The following is a 25,574-nucleotide window of genomic DNA, read 5'->3' as shown; positions in this document are numbered from 1 at the left end:
GCAAACAGCGATATTGATCCAACAGCTTACAATATAGAAAATTTGTCCATAGCTTTTAACATTTAAACATTTAAAAACTCCATTGCTGAGAAGCCCACCTCTTGATAGGGAAATTTCGCCGTTGCAAGTAGCAGATTTTCATTGTTTTTTATTTTTGAAGATTGTATACTGATTTGCATACTTATTTTTTTAACCCTATGTGTATGACTCAACATATTCATTTTTACAGATAATAGCAGGATATGTGGGCGGAGATAGGGGGTCGGTGGTAACAGATATTTTATGAGCACTCAAGTCTTAAAAAAGCAGGACCATTAAGGATTAAACAGACATGCATAAATCATTCTTTGTGTAAGTGATGATGATGGAGCATGTTTATTATAGCATGTTTAAAAGCTCATAAAAGTTGATTTAGCAGAATATGTCCCCTGCATATTTACATTTATACTAGATTCAAATATATGTATTCTGATTTAAGTATATTTTTATGTAAATGTGTATTATTCCTCTCCTGTTTCTAATCTATGTTGCAGCACTGGAATTATTGTGGGACAAATAAACGTTATCTTATCTGAAAAATAAAACCAACTAGGGGCTAAATAATAGGGAAAAAGTATGCACCATGTCACGTAAAAGATCATGTACTTATTAAACCTTTTTGGTTATTATACTGCTTGTGTTTTTAAGTTTTAAATACCGCTACGTAGTTTTGTAACTTCACCTGAGCGTAACCCGTGCGCTTTTTCTTGTACCGTGGATTTGTCTCTCGTGGTTTGCCGTAGTACGTCATCTAAACATGTCACTCTGAGCAGCATGGAGGATGCGCTTCGCGTTTGACCTTCTGTTATTTCTCTTATATAAGTTCATTCTGGACATATTTGCATCGATCTTGTGTCTGGGTTAAAGCGTTACAAGCACCACAAACAGTTATCTTCTTCTTATTTGGTGTTTCTAAGGTTAGTCTTGCAGTGCACGGCTAACGTTAGCCGTAATGATGCTAGTAACCGTACACTTTTGTTTTGTTTACGTCCTTAAATAGAACTAGCTTTTTTTCTGTTTTTATAATTGACACACTGTGATGCTTCCTTAATGCCATAGTAAAAATTATGAATGTCTTTATTTCCGTTTTAGCCGCGTCCAGAACTGCTGCATGAATCTTTGAAGATGTCTGTGAAAAAGTCTGCGGTTCAAGCCACATGGATCATTGGAAGAGTTATAGGGACTAAAATGATAAAGACAGCGAAGGTTAGAGTCACCAGACTGTCGCTGGACCCTTATCTGCTCAAGGTAAATCTTTTAACTTGAATTCAATAAAATGTTATGACTATGTTTGACCGATTTGGACGTTGTCATCAAATAGGTGTTTATGGTTTAGCTTTATTGCAAGGAATGCAAAGTGGGACAAAAATGTGTAGAGCAAATAAAATGCGTGTCCCCGCTCTCTTTTATTTAGTCCAATCAAACACCCCTTTATTTATCTTTTGGCAGTACTACAACAAGAGGAAGACCTACTTTGCACACGATGCCCTGCAGCAGTGCACTGAGGGAGATATTGTCCTCCTCAAAGCTCTTCCTGAGCCCAGGTCCAAACACGTGAAACATGAGCTGGTGGAGGTCGTGTACAAAGTGGGCAGAGTCGTGGATCCTTTGACGGGGAAACGAGTGGCAGGAGCAGAGTTTGTGGAGCCTCTGCCAGAACCTACACAAACTGTCCTGGAGGAGACGACTTTATCAGACAAACTGAACAAACTGAACATTTCTGCCTCCTTTAGTGGAACTGAAACTTTAACAACAACAACAACTTAAAGAACAGGACTGTTTTCAAGAAGGAATTGCCGATATTTTCTGGTGATTAAACTAATTGATGTCATAGTTATATGTGAATAAACAAAGTGGATACTAAGAAAACCTGCAATTTTATTGCCTTTAGTTTTAAAATTATCTTTTTTTAATGAATGGGTATTGGTGGGTCTCATTTTGATGTTATAGGAAACATTTTTAAGACGTTTTTTCCCCTAGTAAAAATATATTTTATTGTAAGTTCCTAATTGCTATGCCACTTATCACCAGCAGTAAAAGGAACATTCAACAATAGATAAATTGTGGGAATTGATAATGCATTCTTTACTTTGTTAGGTTACTCATTCCCAACATGTTCTGACAGTTAATGTGGGAGGGACTGGCTGGTCAGGTAAAGGTTACTCTGCAAAAGTCCAAATAGTTTCCCTTATACAGATTATGACAATTTTTGTTCGACCCTTGGAAAAGATATCGAATTGGAGACAACTTTTACAAGAACGAAGTACCACATGATCAATTATGTCTGATGGCCAAATGAAGCCCAGTGAACCATTTTGGGCTTTAGCCAATCGTATCATAGGAGTCGATGCCTCCAAATGTGATTCATTTGCTCCACTGCGCCCTCCTGTGGTCTAGAAATGTAATGCATAAGATACGGTGACAAACCAAATGTTATTGAGAAAACACCAATACACAAAATACATATCTACTTCTTTGGTATTTTATGGCGGCTGTTACATTACTGCCACCCACCGTAGTTGTACGTCTTAGACTTTAGACTTTATAATCGCCATTAAACACCAAAGAAGAAGAAGAAGACTTTATTCTTTAGACTATCTTCTTCTTTGGCGCTTATTACTTTATTCTTTAGACTTAAGTCTTCTTCTTTGGTGTTTTATGGAGGTTGGTATTCAAGTGTTACATTACTGCCAGACTTCTAGGTGTTTCTTTACATGCTTCCACAACAACAAATTATGTCACATTACAACATTAAAGCCTGATCTGCTGATCTGACGTTCTCCTGCTCCCAAACCGGATGCAACACCAGTCAGCCACAGACATCTGTTGAATGAATGAATGTTTAACTATTGCAAGATTTCATTGACTACAACGTTGTGATAAGGGTAATTACATTTTTAACCTTTTAAAGTCAAACCCTAACTCATTAGACCCGGTACAAGCCGAGAGGCCGCGGCGTCACGTGACCCATCTCTAATCCCAGCCGTATGTTCTGTTGACACGCTGCGCCTCAGATGGCGGTCCTTCAGAGAGCCTGCTGCGGCCTGAAACACACAAGAAATCTGCTTGTGGCGAACGGACAAATCACTACAGTCACAAGGTAAAGACTTGTGTATTGTCCGAGTACTCTCCAGAGGAAAATACGAGATGAGATATGTGTTTCCTGCGCACAGCAACCATGTAAAGTACTTTATGCTATGTGGCTAAGCTAACCTTAAAGTTACGGTGTTATGTGTCCAGTGAAATGTAATGTTAACTTTAGCCGCAGAATAAATCTATAAAGATAGTCAAACATTGCGGTTGTCATACTGGATTATTGTGCCTTGACACGAGTGAATAACACGTTGAGCAGTGCTATGTTTATAGTTTTGTATATGAATGTGTAGTTGTGGCGTTGTAAACAGACACACAATTCTATTTAAACTTGAAGGTCAAAATGTCCCCAAACTCTGATCAGCAGCATGTGATTTGACCTGTCGGTGCATTTACACAACACTCCCTGTATCCACCTTTAAGTTTAAACTGTTTGGGATTTGGGTTATTTTACATTTCCACGTTATACGTTTGTTTTGATTGTGAACTGTGTGACACGTTTTCCTTCGAGTGGCTATGTTTACATGCACTCCACAAATCTGATCATAATCTGATTTCTTTGTGATTGTTCACATCTTTGCAGGACTTGACAAGAAACATTATAAAAAATGGCAAAATAATGTGGCAAAGACTTGTTCAAGTTTAACATCATTTTAAAGTTAATTATTCTTTGTCTTCCAAATACTACATTTACTCTACTAATTGAAACATATTCACGTTTTCTCTTGCAAACACAACACAAATCTGCTCTAATCATTAAGTTATCTGATTCTAGTTTTTAGATTTGACTGGCCATGTAAATGTACCGTGCAACAAGCAGCATTATTCCTCATTTTCTACACGTCATGAGAAAGCTGCCCAAAGGCCTTGTAGACAGTAGTATTTATTGTGCTGCCTGTAGCGGCTTAGTCTTAGTTGAAACTAAACCAAAGGGATTGTCGTAAATAGTTAGTATAAAGTTTCCGTTAGTAGTAAAACTAAAGATACAGAGAAAACCACATATCTCTCACTATAATTACTTCATTGACTTATCATTCAATATGAATTTTTAGGGCTCATTATTTATCGTATGTTGTTTTTCCTTTTTCCTTTTCAAGATTTGCGCTGTAATTAATGAACAAATTAACTATGTAAGTGTTTCATTTATTTACTGCAGCTCGTGTTATTTTTTCTTAAACAATGATGTACATTTAAAAAAGGAATTTACTGGGAATCACCTGCTTTATTGTGTTTCTAGAATAAAGTAGTTTCCCTGTTATTGTTTATCATGATTTCTTTGCAGCAATATATTGTATCGCAGTGCAAACGTTGTGATTGTGACAGGCCCTTGTTGTGTGTTTCAGGGGCATCTCTGGCTCCACTGACAGTTGGTTCAAGTCTCTTTTTGTGAGAAAAGTTGACCCCAGGAAAGATGCTCACGCCCAACTGCTCTCCAAGATGGAAGTCAACAATCTGTACAAAATACAGTGTATGCAGCCACTTTTGGATCTTGACTTGTTATCTGAAATCAGAATGAGAAGAATCAATCAGAAAGGGGTTTATTGCCATTGCCAATGAACCGGAATAAAAAACTAAACTTGCTTTGGCATTAAGGTGCAACATATGGCAACAAAACTAACTGCAGTAAATTACTATTATTAAACTATTACTATTAAAATGTTCAATATAGATACATTAATAGTTATAAATATGAACATAAGGGCTGCAAGGTATACCGCTATCGAATAAAAATATCTATTTAAATGGTTGTAATTCTGCAATTATTAAGTAACATATTTCCCTTTGCAAACAACAAAGTATCCTGTCCTATTATCTAAAAAATGCAGGACATTCTTGTATTCGTTTTGGAGTTTATATTTTAGTCTTGATATTAACTCTTAGGGACATGTTTAAATGTGAACAACATCCAAACGTAACGCCGCAAGTCAATTTGTATTCACAGCTTTACAGATATTTTTCTAAAAACGTTCGTCCCTAATGTTCATACCATTTTGTAATCTCATCTGTTTCACACAGTAACCAAATTCTTTGTCCTTTCATCATCCAGTTCATAATGTCAAGCCAGAGTGCCTTGATGAGTACAATGGACTTTGGTAAGGAACACCTCATTTGCTCGTGTTAAGCGTGTGTACGTCCCTTTTACGTGACCGTTTTATTTGTCCGTAGTGAACAAGTGCTGCCCTCGATCCACGCTGACCCGGAGTTGCCCTGTGAGCTAGTGGGGACCTGGAACACCTGGTACGGCGAGCAGGATCAGGCAGGTACGAGACCCACAAAACAAATGTGTCAATTGTGTGCGCAAGGCAAGATTAGCCTCTTAACAGCTCACGTGCGTTGAGATTTATGCCCTCCAGAATACACGTGTAGGCCTAAGGTTAGTCAACTATTAGAATAATCATTAAAGTTTGATGATCATACTCGTTATTTGTACTATAGCAATTCTCAAACTCACACAAGAATAACACTTTTATCACAAAGGCATTAAATTAGGATGATGAAAAAAATCAAATACATTTTCCATCACTTTTTTTGTAAATATTGTCTATCTAGAAGCCTTCAGTCATGTATTTAAAAATCTCAAAATAGAATAGAAAGCATCAAAGTGTTTTTAGTCCCTATTAATAAAAATAAATAAATACTGAACTTAATAACTAAATAATTGTTTGACTAATATAAAAGTTGCAGCTCTGCCTCATGCTGATATATGTTTAGAATAGCAGACTTTTGCTTATATAAACTCAAATCAAACAAAGAGAAACTATGGCTTACACAAACCAAAAAGCTCAAATGTACTGATTCCTTGTCGCTATATTAGAGTTTATTTCTCTGAGTTTAAATGTAGCTTTGTGCGATTTAATTTGTAACGTTACAGCCAAACGATTCCTTTTAATTCATAAACATACAATGATATAGAGAGGGCTGCATTATTAACAGCTGTAAATAAGAGTGTTATTATTTTGAGTATAAGTATAAGAATTTTTTCTACAAGAGTGTTTTTACAAGATGTTTTTTTAAAATTATTTACTTCTGTACCTAATCTGTGTTGCAACACTAGAATTTCCCCATTGTGGGACAAATAAAGGTTATCTTATCTTATTATTGTTGGCTCTTCTGCTGCTTCTATTCCAGTTCACCTGTGGAGATATCGGGGAGGATACCCAGCTCTCACCGAAGTCATGAACAAGCTCAGACTGAATGAGGTAACGGGTGGTACAGATTAGGTCCACAGCACAAAGAATCCCCATTTGGCAAAACAAATGACCGTAACCACCCAAAAATGTCTAAATTACCGTATTTTCCGGACTATAAGTCGCTCCGGCCAAAAAAATGCATAATAGAGAATAAGAAAACATATATAAGACTTTCTGAAGTATAAGTGGCAATTTTTTGGGGGAAATTTATTTGATAAAATCCAAGACCAAGAACAGACATTTCATCTTGAAATGCATTAAAGAACCTGGTGAATAGGTGTACGTATGCTAATGTAACACCTTCAGCTACATGACGCATAGACAACGAACTGTGGTAAGTGTCTGGTATGTTAACGTAAAATATTAACAGTTATTCAGATAACTATAGCATAAAGATCATGCTAACAAGTTTACCAAAGCATCAGTATTACCCAAAATCACTAAATCTATTGAATTCTTCTTCCTCGTTGTCACTTCTAAACAACTCCGCAAACTCTGGAGGTAGAGGAAGTGCTGATTCTTCTTCTCGCTTAGAGCGCCCTCTTGCGGTTGCCAGTGTGACAATAACGAACAAAATTATATAATAATGTGTTATGTGATATCATATAAGTCGCTCCGTAGTATAAGTCTCGGCCAACTTATGTCCGGAAAATACGGTAGTAAAAGAAGTGCTTTGCTAACAAAATCAAGTTGGCAAAAAAGTCTTTCTCTACGACGCAGTTGATGCCACTGTTGTTCTTACAGGGGTTTTCAAAGTACAGAGAAGAGCGTGGGAAGATGCTGCTGTCTCGTAGGAATCAGCTTCTTCTTGAGTTTAGTTTTTGGAATGAACCCAATCCTCGCCCAGGACCCAACATCTACGAGCTCCGGTCTTATCAGCTCAGGGTAACTTTGTACAATTCACTTGCAGTTATTTGCCATTGGAACTGAGGTCTTATGGCTTTATGATGTTTTTCTCAGCCAGGAACCATGATTGAGTGGGGAAACTATTGGTGAGTTTGGATTTATGTTATGCGTATGTGTTTTTACTCAGGTGTTATCGACTCATAGAGCTGTATTTGCACAAGTTTATGTCCTTGACTATTGTTTTATTGGTTTTACAGATTGTGCAGAGGTTAATTTGACTGAACGGTATTTTGTAGCTCATGCATGTCTGAATATGTTTTCCTATTAATTATAAAAGTGTAATTGAGCATGGTGATAACAAATTCAATTCCTAACATTGATTTGAGTTTAGGGGAAGTAATTTAATGTAATTTACGGTCATATTTTTATTAATGGTTAAATTAATTATGAATATTTAATTAAACCTTTAGTTAGCCATTTTAATGTAACGTTTTTGTACTTTCCAGGGCTCGTGCAATTGACATTCGCCAGCAAAACCAAGAGGCGGTGGGAGGCTTTTTCTCGCAGATTGGCAGTCTGTATCAAGTGCATCACTTGTGGGGTAAGTGCTTTGTTTGATACATGTGTGATGATGATGTTTGATGCCTCTTTCAGTCAAATAGAGAGATGTTCAAATTTGGATTACAGCATATAAGGATCTGCAGTCGAGAGAAAACATCCGAAATGCAGCCTGGCACCGAGAGGGGTGGGACGAGGTGGTCTATTACACAGGTACAGCTCACATTTACATTCTTACATCCACTTTACTGATCCACAAGGGATATTACTTTGACACAGTATCTCACAAATCACAGCATCTGAATATGTCTTAATAACAAAGTGAAAAAACATTTTTTGTCACATAAACTACACATTTACAGATTTGAAAATGAAGTAAATATAAAATATATTGACACTTCATGTCCCAAACAAGCGTTTGGGACATGAAATGTAGTGCAAAGATGAAAATGGCCTTCTGACCAGCCAGTCCCTCCTACATTATGCTCGGAGGCAGAAGGGTCTGGAATCCAACCCAGTCGCTCCATTTTCCAAAGGGAGTGATAGGCAGATTAACCAATCAGACAAACGCATTGTCCGCTCGTGTCTAAAAAAACATGGTGGATTACGATGAAAATATAGAAATAACACGGACTGAGAAACGTTGCCGACTTCTGCTGAGTCAACGTTAAACTCTGTAAATCTGAGGTAAATGGAGAGGTTTCGCAGGTCTTTCCTTCCTGCTGCTGTCAGACTTTATAACAAACACTGTTAGCCCTGAACACGTGCAATACTGCAATACTGACTAACTTAACCATGTGTAATACCGTCATATTCATGTGCAATTACCGTCATACTCACATGCAATTAATGTCATATTCATGTGCATATAACTGATGTAAATAAGAGTGTTTACTTTGTGTGTACTTATTTTCTTCCCTCCATTCCCTATTAAGATATGAGAGGTCCAATAAAGGCATATCTTATTTCTTATCTTATTTCTTAAATTAAGTTATATATTTTGTTCTGAATGTCCCGAAAATATTTGAGAGATGTCTTCCACATTTTAGAGACACGTGACACAAATTAGCGGCGGTGGTTGGACCGCCGCTATTTTGCATTTTTTATGAGAGTTTAAAGATGTAAACAGTGGTGTTCTATACATACTTGGTATAATTAGGTCACTGTAACCTGACTCTGAAATGGCAGCTGCTCTCTAAGTCTTGTTCATTAAAGTGGTTACAAACTCATTTTGACGCTTCTCTCTACAGTTCCTCTGATCCAACACATGGAGTCTAGAATAATGATCCCTATGAAGTCGTCTCCGTTAAAGTAACTGCGGCTGATCTGGACGCTGTAAACCATCAGGCCTGTCGAGAATCCAACCAACCTTTGGAGTGTGCACTGCCAGTGATGTTTGTTTCTTTGTAGCTGAAGTCTGTCACATAAACGTGACGTCATGCAAACGAACCTGTTGCAGTCTCGCAGCGATCGTTGTTACTGAGATGTTGTATGTAAACAACATTGGGATGCTCTTTCTTCACTACTGCTATTCTCAACTAATGATTTTGGAATTAGATAAAGGATGAATAAAATAAATTAAGGTAACATTTCTTAATTTTTTAACAGTAATATACTATGTGAATTTTGTTTGCACTAATTATTAGTTTGTGAACCATTTTTGGTCAACCTACTCTGTTTTTGCAGAGTAGAATTCATTTGATATAGAAAATATTTTGTTTTTTTGTGTCAAATGGTTGACATTATGCTTGTCTGAGAGGACCCCATTGTTTACAAATCAAAACATCAAAACAGTTGTAATTTCTTTAAGAAATTAATTTTCTTTAAAAACATGTCGGTGTAATCACTCATTGGTCCAGGAGTGTTCCATTGTAGAAAAGATTCAGCTGTATCATCTGGACTCTGTTTTTAGGAAAAACAAAACGTTTCAACTCTCATCCAAGAGTCATTCTCAATCTTCGAATTGAGTCTGGGAACTCAGATATTTGAATGGGATGTCAATGTGATAGCCCATCACAGGGCTGTTAGTACACAAAGAGCTTAGTCTCAAGTGATACCAAAATCTCCCTTTATCAGGAGGTCCCAGATTCGTTTTAATTGAGCCCTCTTTAACCAAAAAGTAACTTTGTATCTGGTAATGCTGTACACTGGCCTTAACTTTGACATGCATTCAGTTAATGCCAACTGAATGCTGTAATGAGATTATGTTTTTCAAATGATTTCTATTTGAGTGATTGGCTCTCTAAGCAAGCTGTTGTTATTGTCGGACTGTAAAATGAAATGGTCAATAAAAGTCGTAACGGCATGGTGGGAGAAAACTGTGCTGGTTTTGCTGTTAATGTGGATTTAGAGGAGGCAAAGGAAATTTAGTAAGCAAATCAATCAATTTGGGAACATCTGACAAAATTACATTTATGTGTACAACTGCCACATAAAAAGGAGAAAATACTCCAGTGTGTTGGCCAGAGCGATGTACATTTCAGGTAAGTGACTGTGGTTGGGTGATCAAAACTCTCAATTATTGTGTACTTAATATTGTGAATGTCTAGATTTGTGGTCCATTGTTACTCTCTTCTTATCGTGTCTGCGCCGCTAGGGGGCAGTGGCGGGTGGACACTCCCAGTTCTTAGATAATCAAGAGTTGTCTTTGGTGATGCCTTCAAGTTCAAATGGGAAACGAGAAGTTTAGTAGTTTTTCTAATGTGGGTAATCTTTATCCTAAAACGTAATAATCTTCACACAAACAAGAAGCCATTGCAACTGACAGACTGTACTGACTGTACAGTTGACATGAATGACAAACACGTATGACGCCCATGATGCCCGGTATCCACGGTGGGTACTCAGTCAATAATGGTTCATTCTTTTTATCATAAAGAATGAATAAGACTTCATTCTTTTTCTTTTATGGCATTGTTAAAGAATGAAGTCTTCTGTGTTTATGGCGGTTCTTTAGACTTCATTCTTTACTCTTATTCTCTATACTTCTATTCTTTATTCTTCTATGATGTTTTACGGCGGTTGGTATGTGTTGCATTACCGCCCCCTACCAAAGCAATGGAAGAAGTACTTTTAAGGACTACGACAGAGTCTGAGAAATAAAGTCTGGCGGTAATGCAACATTCGGATGCCAACCGCCTTAAAACAACAACAACATACTGCAGTTGTACGTTTTGGAATTTAGACGTTGGACGTTAGAGGTTAAGAATGAAGTCTAAAGAATAAATTATATAGATTAAAGACTAAAACATACAAATACACCAAAGAAGAAGTAGGTGGCCTAAAAAATGTAATTTGATTCCTTGTTGAGAATGTTAGTAACACAGGATAGAGGAAATGTCAAAAGATGATGTCGAGTCCAGTGAAACTAACTAAGCGTGTTCAATTATGGGAAACCTAAACCATCGGAAACAGCATTGAACAGCTCTTGTAGTAGATCTCTGAATTCCAACTCTGTCTGTGTTCCATAAACGCAGCCTGAGACCACGTGTTGGAGCCTTCTGGAAGCTGCGCCTCTTCCCTTCAGCCTCTAAGCCCAGCGCTGCACACTCCTCACCGGCGTTACTTTAGACTTCAGTCCGCTGGTAGAGTCACCATGTCTGCGGTGAAAGCCTTGAACCCGAAAGCGGAGGTGGCGAGGGCCCAGGCGGCTCTGGCGGTCAACATCAGCGCGGCCCGGGGACTCCAAGACGTGCTGAAGAGTAACCTGGGACCGAAGGGGACCATGAAAATGTGAGTGCGTCTTTGTGCAACACGCGTCGCTAAGCTAACAGGCTAACCAAAGCTAACAGTAATATAATGCTAGAGTGCTGAACGTCATGGCAACCTATAGCAACCAACGTCCTGTGCCCGCAGCCATATTCTGACTGTAAAATGTGTTGGAACCTGTAATTAGGTGCTGGACTAATTACTTTTCTCTCTTAAATATTTTGAGGGTGCTGGGTATTTTAACTACTACTTTATCTAAAATACGCAAACTACGTTACAACCTTGTTGTGCCTATTTGGTGTTGACATACAGTTGAATTTTAATTAAATATTGACCAGTGCGGTGGTTTGGGTGCGTATTCATTTTTCTTCATTTAAGATATATTGACCGATACAGCATTAATGATACCATTATGTCTATTCAAACAATTTTCTTTACTTTTTTTGATTGTGCCATCCCTACCATTACAAGATGGCCGCCACGATTGGCAACAGAATCCATGGTCTCTCTAGCATTGGGGCTAATATTAGCTCCAGACCGGCTTCTTTTTTCACAGGAAGCGTGGTTGTTCGTCTACAATGTGCACGCGCCTGTAACTGTGTTGTGTATTCAATTCGTTCAAAACAAAGTCAATAACCTATTCAAACTTTAAGACGGATATATATATTCTACGATTGCGATGTAAAAAGAGTGCTTTACCACGCTGCTCTGCCCAGTCATCGTCATAATCATCAACCCAGTTTTCAGCATCGTAGTGTGTTTTCTGATGTTATTTTAACAGTTAAAAACATTGAACTAGACTGTCATTGTCACTTAAAATATGTCATTATGATTACAAATGAACGAAGCCACCACTTCAGCATTGAGGAAGTTCAAGCACGCGATACACGACTTGTCCTTTTTATCATCAACGACAAAATCTTCCAAACTGAGTTATTAGTCTGATTTCAGATTCGATTAACATAGGAAACGACAGTTTAGTCATTTACATTATTTTTCTGTCCTGTCTTGTTCATAGGCTGGTGTCTGGGGCCGGAGACATCAAGATCACCAAAGATGGCAATGTTCTGTTACATGAAATGGTTAGTGCTGTCGAAGGGAAACTTGAATATCATTTAAAACACTCTTACTTAAACTTTTAATGTGGAGGGTTCGCTTGCTGACTGTCTACTTGAAAATGTTAACTTTTCGAGGCTTTTTTGAGCGTTAATAAGAAAAATACACTTTATAAATGTATACCATATAGAAAAGTTACAGCACCTTTTTTAAGATTACAAAAACCATGTCATGATTTATTGAAAAACCCCATTACTTTATATTCTGCTTATGTCAGCCTAATGTTTATATTTTCTCTGCAGCAAATTCAGCACCCAACAGCCTCTCTCATTGCCAAAGTGGCGACGGCACAGGACGACATCACAGGAGACGGGACGACTTCAAACGTGCTCATCATCGGAGAGATGCTGAAACAAGCCGACATGTACATTTCAGAGGTGAGGCCACTGCCAATACTCTAAATGTGTGTATACAGAAGTAAAAGTTAATTTGCTTATAGATCTGTCATTATTCACTGGTCAAGAGCCCTGTTCTAAAGGACACATATTATGCTGAATTTAGTTATTGAGCTTTGGGCATTACCTGGAGTTTTATTTAGCTTTATTCACGCTTGTTTCATTAATACTGTTTATGTGGTCGTCCTTAACCCGTCACTGGACTTGTTCTGAGCATTTTCAAATTTGGGTCACTACTCTTAATTTAACTTAACTAACACTTAATTGGTAGTATTGATGGACGGGATCCCAAAATAATCTGCCTTGAGTGTTTTCACTGCAACAGGTGGTACATTCAGGGGCTTTTTACAGGCAAAACATGAATCACTGTTGCTATTAAGTGATATTTCTGTTTTACAGATGCAAAATAGGAATGTCTTGTATTTATGTCTTTAAACTCAGTGGTTGTAGCTCAGAAACAGGACAATATTCAGCACTTTGCGTCTCTGTAGAGACTGTAAAGACACATGCACGGTCCGCCTCCGCTGACGCATTCTTCTGTACTTCATCTTGTACAAACTAGGGTTTCATTGACATAACGCAGTAAAGCCGGACAATTTTGAGCTTTTATGTATCTACATTTGTGTATTTGCAGTGACGCATGAACACTCTTCTTCACACCAGCTGCAAACTCCTCACTGTTGTGTGTTTTTATGATCTAAATGTGCTTTCTGCCCATTACGCTGCATGTTTATTGTGTCAGAACACCCGCAGCACTATTTGGCTGAATCTTGTAGAGCAGAAAGTGAAGCTGTGCTGTCTGTGAGGAAAGTCTGGTTTTAGTTCAGTCTCGACCCACTCTTTCCAAGATGACAGTGGAAGAAGCTGAAATACAGCGCTTTATTTTACATTCAAGTTATCTTGTTTATCCTGTGAAAATACAATAGTTTGAGTTTCAAACTGTCAAAAGTGACACACGCTTTCAGAATTTTACTACACGACAATTTGTCATTGATGCAGAATTCTTGGTTACTGTAGCATGTGCTATGAACACATTACTGAAGCAGAGCTTCTCTGTTTAGGTGTCGTAGAGCTTTTCCAAAGGGGGGCACAAAGTTAAGATAAGATTCCTTTATTGTCCCACATGGGGAAATTTCATTGGTGCAACGCAGGTAGATACAGAGGTTGATACAGAAGAACAGATCACTTATAGGAAGTCTGAAAAAGTTGGAAATGTGCGCACATGACCAACATGTTCAGAGGAGCAGACGCGGTGCGCAGGTGAGTGTAACAGTAGATTTAACGCGTTTTGCTTTGGTAGAATTGACGCTTCAAAGTGTCCAGCCTTAGTCACGGCAAAACGCGCTGGAGAAAATGTGGTAAACGGGTTTAAAATGTGTATTTGCGATATAAAGGAGTTAGCGCAGCGCTGCAGACAGGGAAATGGGCGCGCGCGTCTTATGCTCTCCCGGAGCCTCGCGCAGGGACGGACCCGCTCCCGTCACAGACTCAAGCAGGATTTTTGCGAAAAATTGCTTCACGCGCTCTTATCTTTTGACTTAATACCGCTTTTTATATTTCATTTAATGCAATTTTGCCTTGTTGGCGGTACTTTATAAACATTTTAATATTTTTTTAATTTATTTTGTAAAAGGGGGGCACACCAAATAAACTGGCCTAAAGACTTGATTTGTCGTTTTTGTCTTCATTCAACGCCTAAATACAGGTTGGAAATGGAGATGTTTTGACTTTTGTTTTCCAAACGTATAAATTAATTTACGTTTTTAAACATAAATTGCTTATGCCAAGGTGACGATCAGCACTTTCAAAGATTGGTTAACTCCACAAGAATGCATAATATGTCTACTTTAAAGTTGTGTTTGATGTATTTAACTGTTACAGGGTCTACATCCAAGATTAATCACAGAAGGATTTGAAGTGGCGAAGGAGAAGGCTCTGGCTGTTTTGGATGAAGTCAAAGTGACACAGGAAATGAATCGTGAAACACTCATTCATGTGGCGCGGACTTCACTCAGAACCAAGGTCCATGCGGAACTGGCCGATCTCCTGACTGAGGTAGGACTCAAGGCTGCTCGATTACATAACCAACAAGAGCCCTTCCAATGCAACAATGAAAGATGTATTTGAACTTCTTGTGGGGAGTTATTGTTGGGCTTCATCTGTCAGTTTTGGCCCTGGGTCCAGATCGTCGTGCCTACTGTCATCCCTGTTGCCTGAAATGATGCCACAAAACATGCTTTTGTTAAATGGATATAACATTTTCTGTGAATCTTATGTAAGAGCTATACAAAATGCTTGATGCTGCACAGTGAACACCCCAGGGTGCTTTTGTGGCTGCTCCTGGTCTAAAACATCTGTGCTACAGAAACTCTGGTCTGTACCTCTGCATTAGGAGGGCTCCATCTCTCTTACATGTATTCAGCGGACCAGGACAAAATAACATTTTGAATTTGTTAATGTTCAGTTTGTCCGTACTGGGACTGTAAATAGTCTTGTTTTCAGGCTGTAGTAGATGCTGTGCTGGCCATCGCTCGACCCAATGAACCCATCGACCTGTACATGGTGGAGATCATGGAGATGAAGCACAAGACCGACTGCGACACACAGTGAGTGGCAGCAAATCTCATCTTTGAACGAATGTATTGTTTACAGATTGTGGAAAAAACACATGACCATCTTCTGAAATGTGTTGCCTCGTGTGTTTTTCATTCATGTCGGGTCTTATTTTGAATCTAGACACTCAAACACCAGCATCAATACATTATAATGTAAAAATTGATACTTAAACATACATATGTATATTTACAAATGTATTTATACTTTAATTCTTGTAACTGCCTTTTTTAATTCCCCTCTGGATTGAGTTGAATTACAGATATTAAAATTGGACAGTGCTTTAATTGTTTTAGAATGATCTTGATCTGTATCAAACTAGTAAAAGACCACGTGGTTATATTGAAGAGTATTATTTTCGGTTTTAAAGTTTTTTTTTTTATCTTGTAATATCAAATTGGTTTTGGGCTTTTTTATGGGTCTTTTGTTGTAAAAAAAACAATCATTTGACTTGTTGCAGCCCCAGTGTGTGGCATTTAAATGTAATCCCCACATTCTTAGTCTCCAATTGCACATTTCAAATGCCTCTTCACCTTTTGTGCGCAGGTTGATCAGGGGTATGGTGTTGGACCACGGCGCTCGACATCCTGACATGAAGAAGCGAGTGGAGGATGCTTACATTCTGACCTGTAACGTGTCTCTGGAGTACGAGAAGACTGAGGTGAACTCCGGCTTCTTCTACAAAAGTGCAGGAGAGCGAGAGAAACTGGTGGCAGCCGAGAGGAAGTTCATCGAAGACAGAGTTCAGAAAATCATTGCTCTGAAAAACAAAGTGTGTCCCAACGGAGAGAAGGGCTTCGTCGTCATTAACCAGAAGGTATAAACGGATTGTCTGGCTCATTATTTTGTTAACTTTAATCTCCACAACTTGCACTTTTGCACAGTGAACACCCCAGGGTGTTTTTGTGGCTGCCCCTGGTCTAAAACATCTGTGCTATAGAAACTCTGGTCTGTACCTCTGCATTAGGAGTGTTCCGTCTCTCTAACATGTATTCAGCGGACCAGGACAAAATGTCTACCTTTTTTCAAAGTGCACAAATGTTGTATGTTCGTAAACTGATTAAGTCTGTGTTTCTCGTAGGGGATTGACCCATATTCTCTGGACGCTTTGGCTAAAGACGGCATCGTGGCTCTGCGTCGAGCCAAGAGGAGGAACATGGAAAGGTGATCCCAAGTCCATTATTTTAGTTTTTTTCCATCGCATAAATTGACCTGCTGGTTCCGGTCATAATGAGCAAAAAAATGTGTGCCTAATTTTGACCCTGTAAACAAAGAAAACCGTTTGGAAAAAATTAAACAACAAAAGTGTTTTCTTGGTCTTTTCATATGTGCGTGCCAGAAATGGTAACAATTGCTAAACATACCGCTTTTGGTCTTCAGATGCAAAATAAATCCTCCAAAATCCTTTTGGAGTTTAATGAAGCGTTTTGTCTTTTTGGTGCAGACTGACTCTTGCCTGTGGTGGCAGCGCCATGAACTCTGTGGAAGACCTGACTCCAGAGTGTTTGGGATACGCTGGTCTCGTTTATGAATACACATTGGTGAGGATCTGATTTATTTTTGAAAAGGTTGAAACTCGAACCAGATTTTATTGTGTGGTGGTTCTATTCCAGGGAGAGGAGAAGTTCACGTTTATTGAGAAGTGTGGGAATCCTCGGTCTGTGACGCTGCTGCTCAAAGGTCCAAACAAACACACTCTGACCCAGATCAAAGACGCCGTGAGGGATGGGCTCCGTGCTGTCAAGAACGCCATCGAAGACGGTATGCATCACACGGGGTGTTGACGTTTGTGTTTATACTTTGTATTTGGCACAGAGAACACCCAGAGCCGCTCCTGTGGGCCTCTCTGGTCCTAAATCTGTGGTACAGTGACTCTGCTCATTTCCTCTGCATAAAGAGAGCCCCAGTCTCTCCTTCATGTATTCAGATGATCAGCACAGAACAACTAACATCCTATTCATGCTTCATTTGGTTTTGCCCTAAAGTAAACTGTCCTTTCTCGCTCCACACTCTGTAGGTTGTGTTGTGGCGGGCGGTGGTGCGCTTGAAGTGGCTATTGCTGATGCTTTAGTGAAACACAAATCCAACGTCAAAGGCAGAGCACAGTTGGGGATCCAGGCCTTCGCAGACGCCCTCCTCGTTATCCCAAAGGTCAAATACAGTCAAATTATTTTCCTCAACTGTTTCTCCATATGCGTCTGCACAGTTTAACAAACAAATGTCTTTTTCATGGTAGGTTTTGGCTCAGAACTCTGGGTACGACCCTCAGGAGACTTTGCTGAAGCTACAGACTGAGTACAGAGAGTCCGGACAGCTCGTGGGCGTCGACCTCAACACAGGTGCAGTATTTTCTATAGACACTTGGGGGCAGTGCAGTCATTTGCAGTTAATATGGGCATTATGTATGATTCTGCCTGCTCATTACAAAGTAGATGCTCTGATTTTACTCAAAGTAGTATTATAGTTTTTGTGGTGTTTCCTTTTCTATAATGAACACACATTTCAGATTAGGATTGTCTGTAATGTTTCACCTAAGTACTTGTCAACCACATGCGGAGGAATGTGTTTTCTACAAATCGCTCTACATTTTCTAATCTTTAATGATTTGTTTTGCAGGTGAGCCCATGGTGGCAGGAGAGGCAGGTGTTTGGGATAATTACAGTGTCAAAAAGCAGCTCCTTCATTCATGGTAACATTTCAAATTTAATCAAATTATTTATGTTCCCAATTTTAAATGATGTTCACTAATCACTAACGTTTTATGTTTTGCAGCACGGTCATTGCCAGTAACATCCTGTTGGTTGATGAGATCATGCGAGCAGGAATGTCTTCACTCCGAGGTTAAATCGGACAGTAGCTGCAGTTTGATCAGTACTTAGTGAGTTTACTGATGGTTTATGTTTCCACTTCCTGAACCGCTCCGGTCTTAGCGATGGCTTGTTGTGACCATCTTCTGTCACTTATAAATGTTCGTTGGATTCATAAAGACTCTGAATCGATCAGTTTATTTATGAGATTTTGTTAAAAGCACTGGCACATATGAACCAGTTTTGTTTCTACCATTAAAGTCTTCTTGGCTCATGGAATGTTTTTTTTTTTTTTTTTTTGGTGTTTCTTGGTATTTCAATTTATATTAAACTCTGTGGGTGTTTTGAAATTAATTTATTCAAAAAGGGGCAACTTTTAACACCTGGAAGAAGAAAAAAAAATCCTAGCATATTCCTGCTCTGTTGTGTACACTTGAATAAACCACTATAAATTAATATACGAAATGCAGCATATATGGCCTACAATAACTACCAAGCCTTGCTCTTTGTGAAGAACTCTGTAAATTAGAGGTAGGTGTCCGGAGTGGCACTGACCCACTTTAGTTTTCCCTGAGGCCTGATTAGCATTTTAAGATGATAAAACCTTTATTCGCTCCACAATGGTGATGGGTAAATTCCAGTTGCTGCAGATTAAGTCCAGAAACGTATTAGGAACAGAAGTATGGTAAAAACATAACTTAAAAATAATACTTATAATTTTGCAAGCGTTATTAAATGTACATAAGAGGATGTAAACGCTTCCATATGAATATTCACTCTTTGCCACTAGTCATTGGCCCAATGCTTTCAATACACATAAGCTCATACGTAATTTATTGTAAAACGTGTGAAACTGCGCACATTTACCATAAACAGCGTTCAAGCGGAACCTTTAGCGACGCAGCGGGACCGGCGGACTCTTAAAGCGGTTGGACAAATATCCGCTTCACGTCAACAACTTTACAATGGACTTCAGCATTATTTTAATCTAATTTTATCACGTTTTGTACATATTTCAAACGACATACACAATGTTTATTCAAACTAGAAATATACTCTTAGTTTGGATATTTACTGCTGTTTGGCTGCTCCCAGGAGCAGGTAAATAACAAATTCTTATTACTTTTACTTAATTTCTTACATCGTGAATTGCTAAATTTGATTAAATGCTCTGTTCACTCAATCTAGTAGTGACGGCAGAAGATGAGATGCTGAAAATCACAGGAGGGACATTGTTCATGGGGACAAGTGCCTCTGATGGGAGCGATGGAGAGTCCCCTATGAAAAAAGTCAAAGTCCAGTCTTTTCAAATGGACAAGTTCCCTGTCACTAATGCAGACTTCAGGTATTTACATAACTGTCAGTCTCATACATGATAATAATGCCATTATGTACATTTACCTGCAAAAATGAGGGGACTAGAATAATCAGATCTGATTTTTGGTGAATGTTTACATCCACCAGAGAAATTCATTTTTGTCTTTGCCACATTAGTTTTCCCCTTTTTGCACAATTGTCAAATGATTAAACCCTGCACGGTTCAGTTAGCTACTGACAAAATCATTGAATTTACTATGAAATACCTTTAGGGAGTTTGTGAGAGCAAGCAAGTACAAAACAGAAGCAGAGACAATAGGGTGGAGTTTTGTGTTTGAAGATTTTGTGCCGGAAGAGACCAGGAACAAAATCACAGAAAGAATAAAGGTACATGGAACAGTGTTTTAATATTATATTTCGTTATCACTTTTAAGGCTTGAGCCCACCTGTTTCCTTATGTGTTTTTGCAGTCAGCGCCATGGTGGTTGCCTGTGTGGCGTGCATTCTGGAGACAGGTAAGGCCGCATATTTCAGGTGAGGCATGAGATATAACCTACATTCAGCTCAGTGAACACTTTATGAAAGGAAGACTTCAGTAAGCACATCAAAAAGTCAACATAACACAGCAACGCTCATGTATATACTGGATGTATATGTATGTAAGCTATACTAAAGAAAACCTTATCAATTCTAATGTTATATGCCTTCTGTCTCGTTTGTATTAATCGTTTATCGTAATTGGCATATCCTTTAATCTAAAAAAAATATAATTGTAATACAATTAATGGTTAATTGTAACTTGATTTTCTTTTTGTGTTTAACTTTTTCAGCCCGCCGGTCCTGCTTCAGGGATCAAGGAGCGCATGGACTTCCCTGTGGTCCATGTGAGCTGGACCGACGCCAGGACTTTTTGTGAGTGGAGAGGGAAGAGACTGCCCTCAGAGGAGGAATGGGAGTGGGCCGCACGAGGGGGCCTGGAAGGTACCATCTAATCACATTCACATCATGAACACTTAATAATGGAGTCTTTCTCACTTGCCTCAGCCTGCCATGCCAACAAAATTTACCATTCATTTCCCCTGTAGACTTTTAACTGTGCTAACTAATGTCCATGATGTGGTTGTTTTCAGTCCAAAACACACATTTAAAACTTAAAGCTGCACTTTATGTACTTAACAGTACATAACAGTACATAAAGTTTCGAAAACAGACATTTATTGGTCTTGTGGTGTTCAGTTACTACATAGCTGATTAGCTTAAGCAAGCTTTCAAACGCAAAGTTTTTCTCATACTTATTATTTTTATGGCGTTAAAGTATGGGGAAAAATAATGGGAAATTTACCCAAGTGGCAGATAATTAAGTGGTGGGCATGCACTTTCGAGGTCCATACACAGCTTAAATAAAAATGTATCATACTCAGAAAATAAGAATTACATATTGTGGTGGCTTTATAATTACGTCATCCTATTACCGCTGTAATAATAAGGCCGTGGCTGGAGAGCCGCGGCGCGGTCAAATGGCCGCGCAGTTTCAGGGACCGCGGCATTTCCCTAATAGCCCGTTATAGCCTCATGGCTAACCCTAACCCTAACCCTAACCTTAACCTTAACCTTAACCTTAACCTTAACCTTAACCTTAACCTTAACCTTAACCTTAACCTTAACCTTAACCAGTGGCAGCTGGTGGTACAAATTATAGGGCGGGCTATTTGACATGACCGTGTTTTTTTTTTTTTTTTTTAATGTCCAAAATAGAAATTTTTAACATTGACTGTATGGATACATATTTTAAATACACATTTACAACTGAATTAATTAAGTAAACACACTTTATTTCCACTTTTGTTAATGATAAGCTAGAAGTTAAGCGATACTTAATGCTTAGCGTTAGCCTTATGCAAGTAATAAACAAAAAAAAACTGAGTGTTTGTTGTCATGGTAACGTAGCACGGGGTTTGACACATGTCACATGTCTCGGATTGATACGAAATCAGCCACTTTCAACCCGAATAAAGCCAGCAAACAGTTGAGCTGCTCATTTTGAGTCGTTTTGGACGTACCTTTTGTAACCGACGTCTGTAGATGCAGTTTTAAGACGTAAACACGGAAAACACGGCGTGTGGCACTTCCGCATAGGCGCGCGCACATGCCTCAGTCTCTAGCGTAAAAAGTGTAGCTCCATGGCGTAACTACTACATTCAAAAGGGCGCTTTCTGGAGCGCCCATCAGTCGCTATTTTCTTATGGAGAAAGCCATAGTGACGTAGTCACTTTTGATTGTGATTTGATTGGCTAAAAATCCCCATTGCTTTTCTATGGAGCTCTGGGGCGCTATTCAAACCGCCCCACGGCTACGTAGAAAAGTGACGCAGGCTGCGCCAGGCAGCAGACCACGCGCCGCGCAAACAAAGTATACATCTATATCTATTTATAGATATATATATATGGATATATATTATTATTTTACACATTTACACTAATAAGAATATAAGATATTTTTGAATAAATTATATTGTTTTTAGACACAAAATAAATTGACGTAGTTGTCAGATTGACAGGGGGGGCGGCGCCCCAGCGCCCTTAATGGACCAGCCGCTGCTGACCTTAACCCTATCCTTAACCTTAACCCTAACCTTAACCCGGCGCGGTCTAAAACGGCGCTAAAACGCGGTCAAATAGCGGCGCAGTTTCAGGAGCCGCGGCGCGCGGCCAGCACAAAAATAACATGGCTTTTTCGGCCGCGCGCCGCGGCACTGCAGACACTCCCTAATAATAAAGTAAATTAATTGGTCGATGGCGCTAACTCATTGTTTTATTAGGATTACATGAATTTGTATGTACAACTGCAGAGAAGAAGGTATTGAGTGAGTTTTGGGAGTAACTTGACTTTTTTTCTGACTTTCTACTTATGATGACGCTGCTATTTGTATCTCGTTGTTTTTGCACAAAATCCTAACAATTTTGAGAACTTTTGCCAGTGCCACGCCGTGTCCTCTTATACTCGATTATTTGATGCACAGAGTATGACTTTAGTCGACCACAGCCCTATATCTTCGTGTGTTTTGAAAATACATATGATTTACTTTTCTCCTCCAGGCCGGACATACCCGTGGGGCAATAAGTTTCAAGCCAAAAGAGCCAACTTGTGGCAGGTTTGTTCCTTTCTGTTAACATATACTGTACATTATCAACAGCAGATTTTGTGGTTCCTGTAAAGAAATGCACCAGACCTAATGCACTTTTGCAGCTGTCCTGATACGAAACTATGCCTGAAACCTTTCGGCACAACTCAGACATGTGTACTTTTACTGTGTAGGTGTTGTTTAGTGATCAACTGCACCCACCACAACAATTCAGCTAAATGTGAAAGAAGAGCTGGGATGTAACGCACATACCACTGTTGAATACATTAAATGATCTTTAAATATTCACTATTGCTGAAAATGCTGCCCCAAAAACCCACAGATTATATAAAATGAGGTAGTGGTACTGGAGCCTTCTCCACGATGGGCTGCGGCTGCATTGATTTAAGCAAATTCACAGTAATTGACCTAATTTTGTCGTCTAGAGAGCCTAGAGTCCGTTGTTACAGTCTCTCTGAGTTATCCTGCCAACGCTGCTGTTTTTCAATGAGTCCAAGCACTTTCTTTTATTTTAACTACTTTACACAATGGGAAAACAAATCCTGTTTTTACGTTTTAGGGAACTTTTCCTAACAACGACACGGCTGAAGATGGATTTCACGGCGCTTCTCCTGTGACTGCTTTTCCTCCTCAAAATACTCATGGTAATTATAATGTATATATAATAGAGACATTCTTTAGAGACTACAAAAATAACCATGAACACAAGCCTAGACGTATCATATTGCTCATGACATATCTTTCTTTGTTGGTAATATGAAGTATGAAATTTAATATTTGCATGTGCAGCTGGTTTTCCTCTCGGTTTATGCCAGGAGCAGCTTAAAGACTGATACTATAAAGACACAAAAACAATAGAAGAGAACGGAAACAAACTTAAAACTATAAAATAACCAAATACCACCTTTTAAGTATTTGGTCGGCTGTCATTGTATCGCAATTTATAAACAATTTAGAAACTGGACTTTTGGACGTTTAGTATCTTTGCATGTCTGATTTTCCAAAATGCTTATTTTCAATTATACCTACTGTAATTTGTTTTTCTCTTGCCTTTTCATGTTTTTTTTTTTTTTTATGTTTTTAATTTTGAAGAATAAAAGAAAAGAAAGAGAAAAAAGAAATATCTGGAACATGTTTTTAAAGCCTTTCTGGTGGAGCCTTTTTATTTCTTAAAAAAAAAACAAAAAAACTATTTCTGTTGGGACAAGCAGATGTTTACGTGGCAGACAAAACTATGCAGTGCACTTTTTAAATTGATAGAAATATAATAAGTTGAAAGTTTGACGAGACATTTTGATGAGCATCTCTAAAACTGAAACTCTTGTCGTGTTTCTGCTCCAATCTAAATGTGTCGAAAGCGGTTCAAAGATCGGAACGCAGCAGGTTATAAAGTTATGCCTAGTTTTTTTTGCATACTATTTAAAACACACAGTTTGGTTGTTGATTTATGTATTTCTTTTCTTGCAGGTTTGTACGACATGTTGGGGAACACCTGGGAGTGGACCTCGACTCCGTTTCCTGGAGCTCAGAAGATGTTTGTGCTGAGAGGAGCTTCATGGATCGACACTGAGGACGGATCAGCCAATCATAAGGCCAGGATCACCACCAGGTCAGTCCATGCAGGAAGTAGCTGCTGTAAAGTAAGAATACGTTCAACTTTCAAACATGATTGTTCTGTTCTTTAGGATGGGAAATACCCCTGACTCTGCGTCCGATAACCTCAGCTTCAGATGCGCCGCCTCCTTTAACAACAAAAAGGACAAAACTCGTAACAGTTCTGAATTATGAATTACGTTTAAAATGATAATGAAATAAGTTGTAAAGAAGGGACCATTTTTGTAAAAAGGAATGTAAAACTGTGAATGTGACTGCTGTTTTCCTCCTATGGAGACTTTACAAACATTTGTATTATCTCTATTATTTTTTATTAAACTGTTTACTGATGATTAAAAATGGCATTTGTCAAATATTTCTCCACAAAAATATCTAGACTGCAACTAAAGATTATTTTAGTAGTCGACTAGTAGATTGTCTATTATTGAAATAAAAAATAGTATTTTTAATATTTTGACCTTAAAATGCAGATATTTTTTTTCATGAAAGGTCTTTTGTTATGTGTTTTAGTCGGTATAGCCCAGATAACGATGATCAAAATATGATTATTTTAATACATTCATATATTATTCAGTTTAATTGTTGCTTTGTACTTTTTGCTTGAATTTAGTTTTAAACAACAACCAAAACAATCCTTGAGTTTTGAAACCCATTATATTCCCATTCAGCGCCCTTCAGACGTTCAGTCTTTTGATGTGACCAAAGTCTAGACCAGTTTTAGTCCAGGTCTAAATCAAGTCTTTGTCTCTTCTGTTTGCTTTCCCATGAGTGAATGAACAGGCAGTAAAACTGTTCCTGTTTTATGGAAAGTTTCAGATGACTGCAAACACAAAAAGATTTGTCAAACTATTCAATTGGACATAAAACAAACAGTTTCATTCAAAGAGCATTTAATCAAAAGGTAGAAAAAGTATGTATATATTGTGTGTTCTTTGTCTGAAACTATCTTACATTTATTTATTTAATTTTTTATGTAAAATGTTTGTAATTAAAACATTTTTGTTTGTGTTTATTCTACAAGGCCATTTAGCCCCATTCTTCTAAAAATATAATATGCATGAATTAATTGAAAAAATATGCCTAAAATAAGAAAATAGAGTAACCATTTTGTTGCAAACAGTAAGGACACAAAGAT

General features: G+C 38.4%; 4 protein-coding genes across 4 annotated transcripts; all 4 read left to right on the top strand.

Moving 5' to 3' along the window:
• Window positions 1–779: 779 nt before the first annotated feature.
• Window positions 780–1,909, top strand: mrps17 (mitochondrial ribosomal protein S17). The gene is made up of 3 exons (XM_072445505.1): window positions 780–956; window positions 1,132–1,287; window positions 1,489–1,909. Exons 2-3 carry the CDS (start codon window positions 1,165–1,167, stop codon window positions 1,804–1,806), a joined length of 441 nt encoding a protein of 146 aa, XP_072301606.1. The 5' UTR covers window positions 780–956; window positions 1,132–1,164; the 3' UTR covers window positions 1,807–1,909.
• Window positions 1,910–3,030: 1,121 nt separating this feature from the next.
• LOC140360589 (protein NipSnap homolog 2-like) lies at window positions 3,031–9,120 on the top strand. The gene is made up of 10 exons (XM_072445845.1): window positions 3,031–3,139; window positions 4,476–4,600; window positions 5,180–5,225; window positions 5,299–5,393; window positions 6,262–6,332; window positions 7,068–7,208; window positions 7,284–7,315; window positions 7,676–7,770; window positions 7,857–7,940; window positions 8,978–9,120. The coding sequence occupies exons 1-10, from the start codon at window positions 3,054–3,056 to the stop codon at window positions 9,040–9,042; spliced, it is 840 nt and encodes a 279-aa protein (XP_072301946.1). The 5' UTR covers window positions 3,031–3,053; the 3' UTR covers window positions 9,043–9,120.
• A 2,089-nt stretch (window positions 9,121–11,209) lies between these two features.
• Window positions 11,210–18,585, top strand: cct6a (chaperonin containing TCP1, subunit 6A (zeta 1)). The gene is made up of 13 exons (XM_072445844.1): window positions 11,210–11,459; window positions 12,454–12,517; window positions 12,794–12,928; window positions 14,828–15,001; window positions 15,449–15,552; window positions 16,106–16,376; window positions 16,641–16,723; window positions 17,004–17,100; window positions 17,173–17,320; window positions 17,577–17,710; window positions 17,796–17,898; window positions 18,176–18,248; window positions 18,332–18,585. Exons 1-13 carry the CDS (start codon window positions 11,323–11,325, stop codon window positions 18,402–18,404), a joined length of 1,596 nt encoding a protein of 531 aa, XP_072301945.1. The 5' UTR covers window positions 11,210–11,322; the 3' UTR covers window positions 18,405–18,585.
• Window positions 18,586–19,321: 736 nt separating this feature from the next.
• sumf2 (sulfatase modifying factor 2) lies at window positions 19,322–24,810 on the top strand. The gene is made up of 9 exons (XM_072445843.1): window positions 19,322–19,467; window positions 19,555–19,711; window positions 19,956–20,070; window positions 20,154–20,198; window positions 20,514–20,664; window positions 22,779–22,834; window positions 23,385–23,469; window positions 24,293–24,434; window positions 24,511–24,810. Exons 1-9 carry the CDS (start codon window positions 19,398–19,400, stop codon window positions 24,611–24,613), a joined length of 924 nt encoding a protein of 307 aa, XP_072301944.1. The 5' UTR covers window positions 19,322–19,397; the 3' UTR covers window positions 24,614–24,810.
• Window positions 24,811–25,574: the final 764 nt, after the last annotated feature.

This window comes from Eucyclogobius newberryi, unplaced genomic scaffold (genome assembly GCF_026437365.1).
Source record: "Eucyclogobius newberryi isolate DKJ021-1_F unplaced genomic scaffold, fEucNew1.0.hap1 SCAF_15, whole genome shotgun sequence".
NCBI classification, from domain to species: domain Eukaryota; kingdom Metazoa; phylum Chordata; class Actinopteri; order Gobiiformes; family Gobiidae; genus Eucyclogobius; species Eucyclogobius newberryi.
The sequence above is the reverse complement of the archived record's forward strand: the minus strand, read 5'-3'. Positions and strand labels throughout refer to the sequence as shown.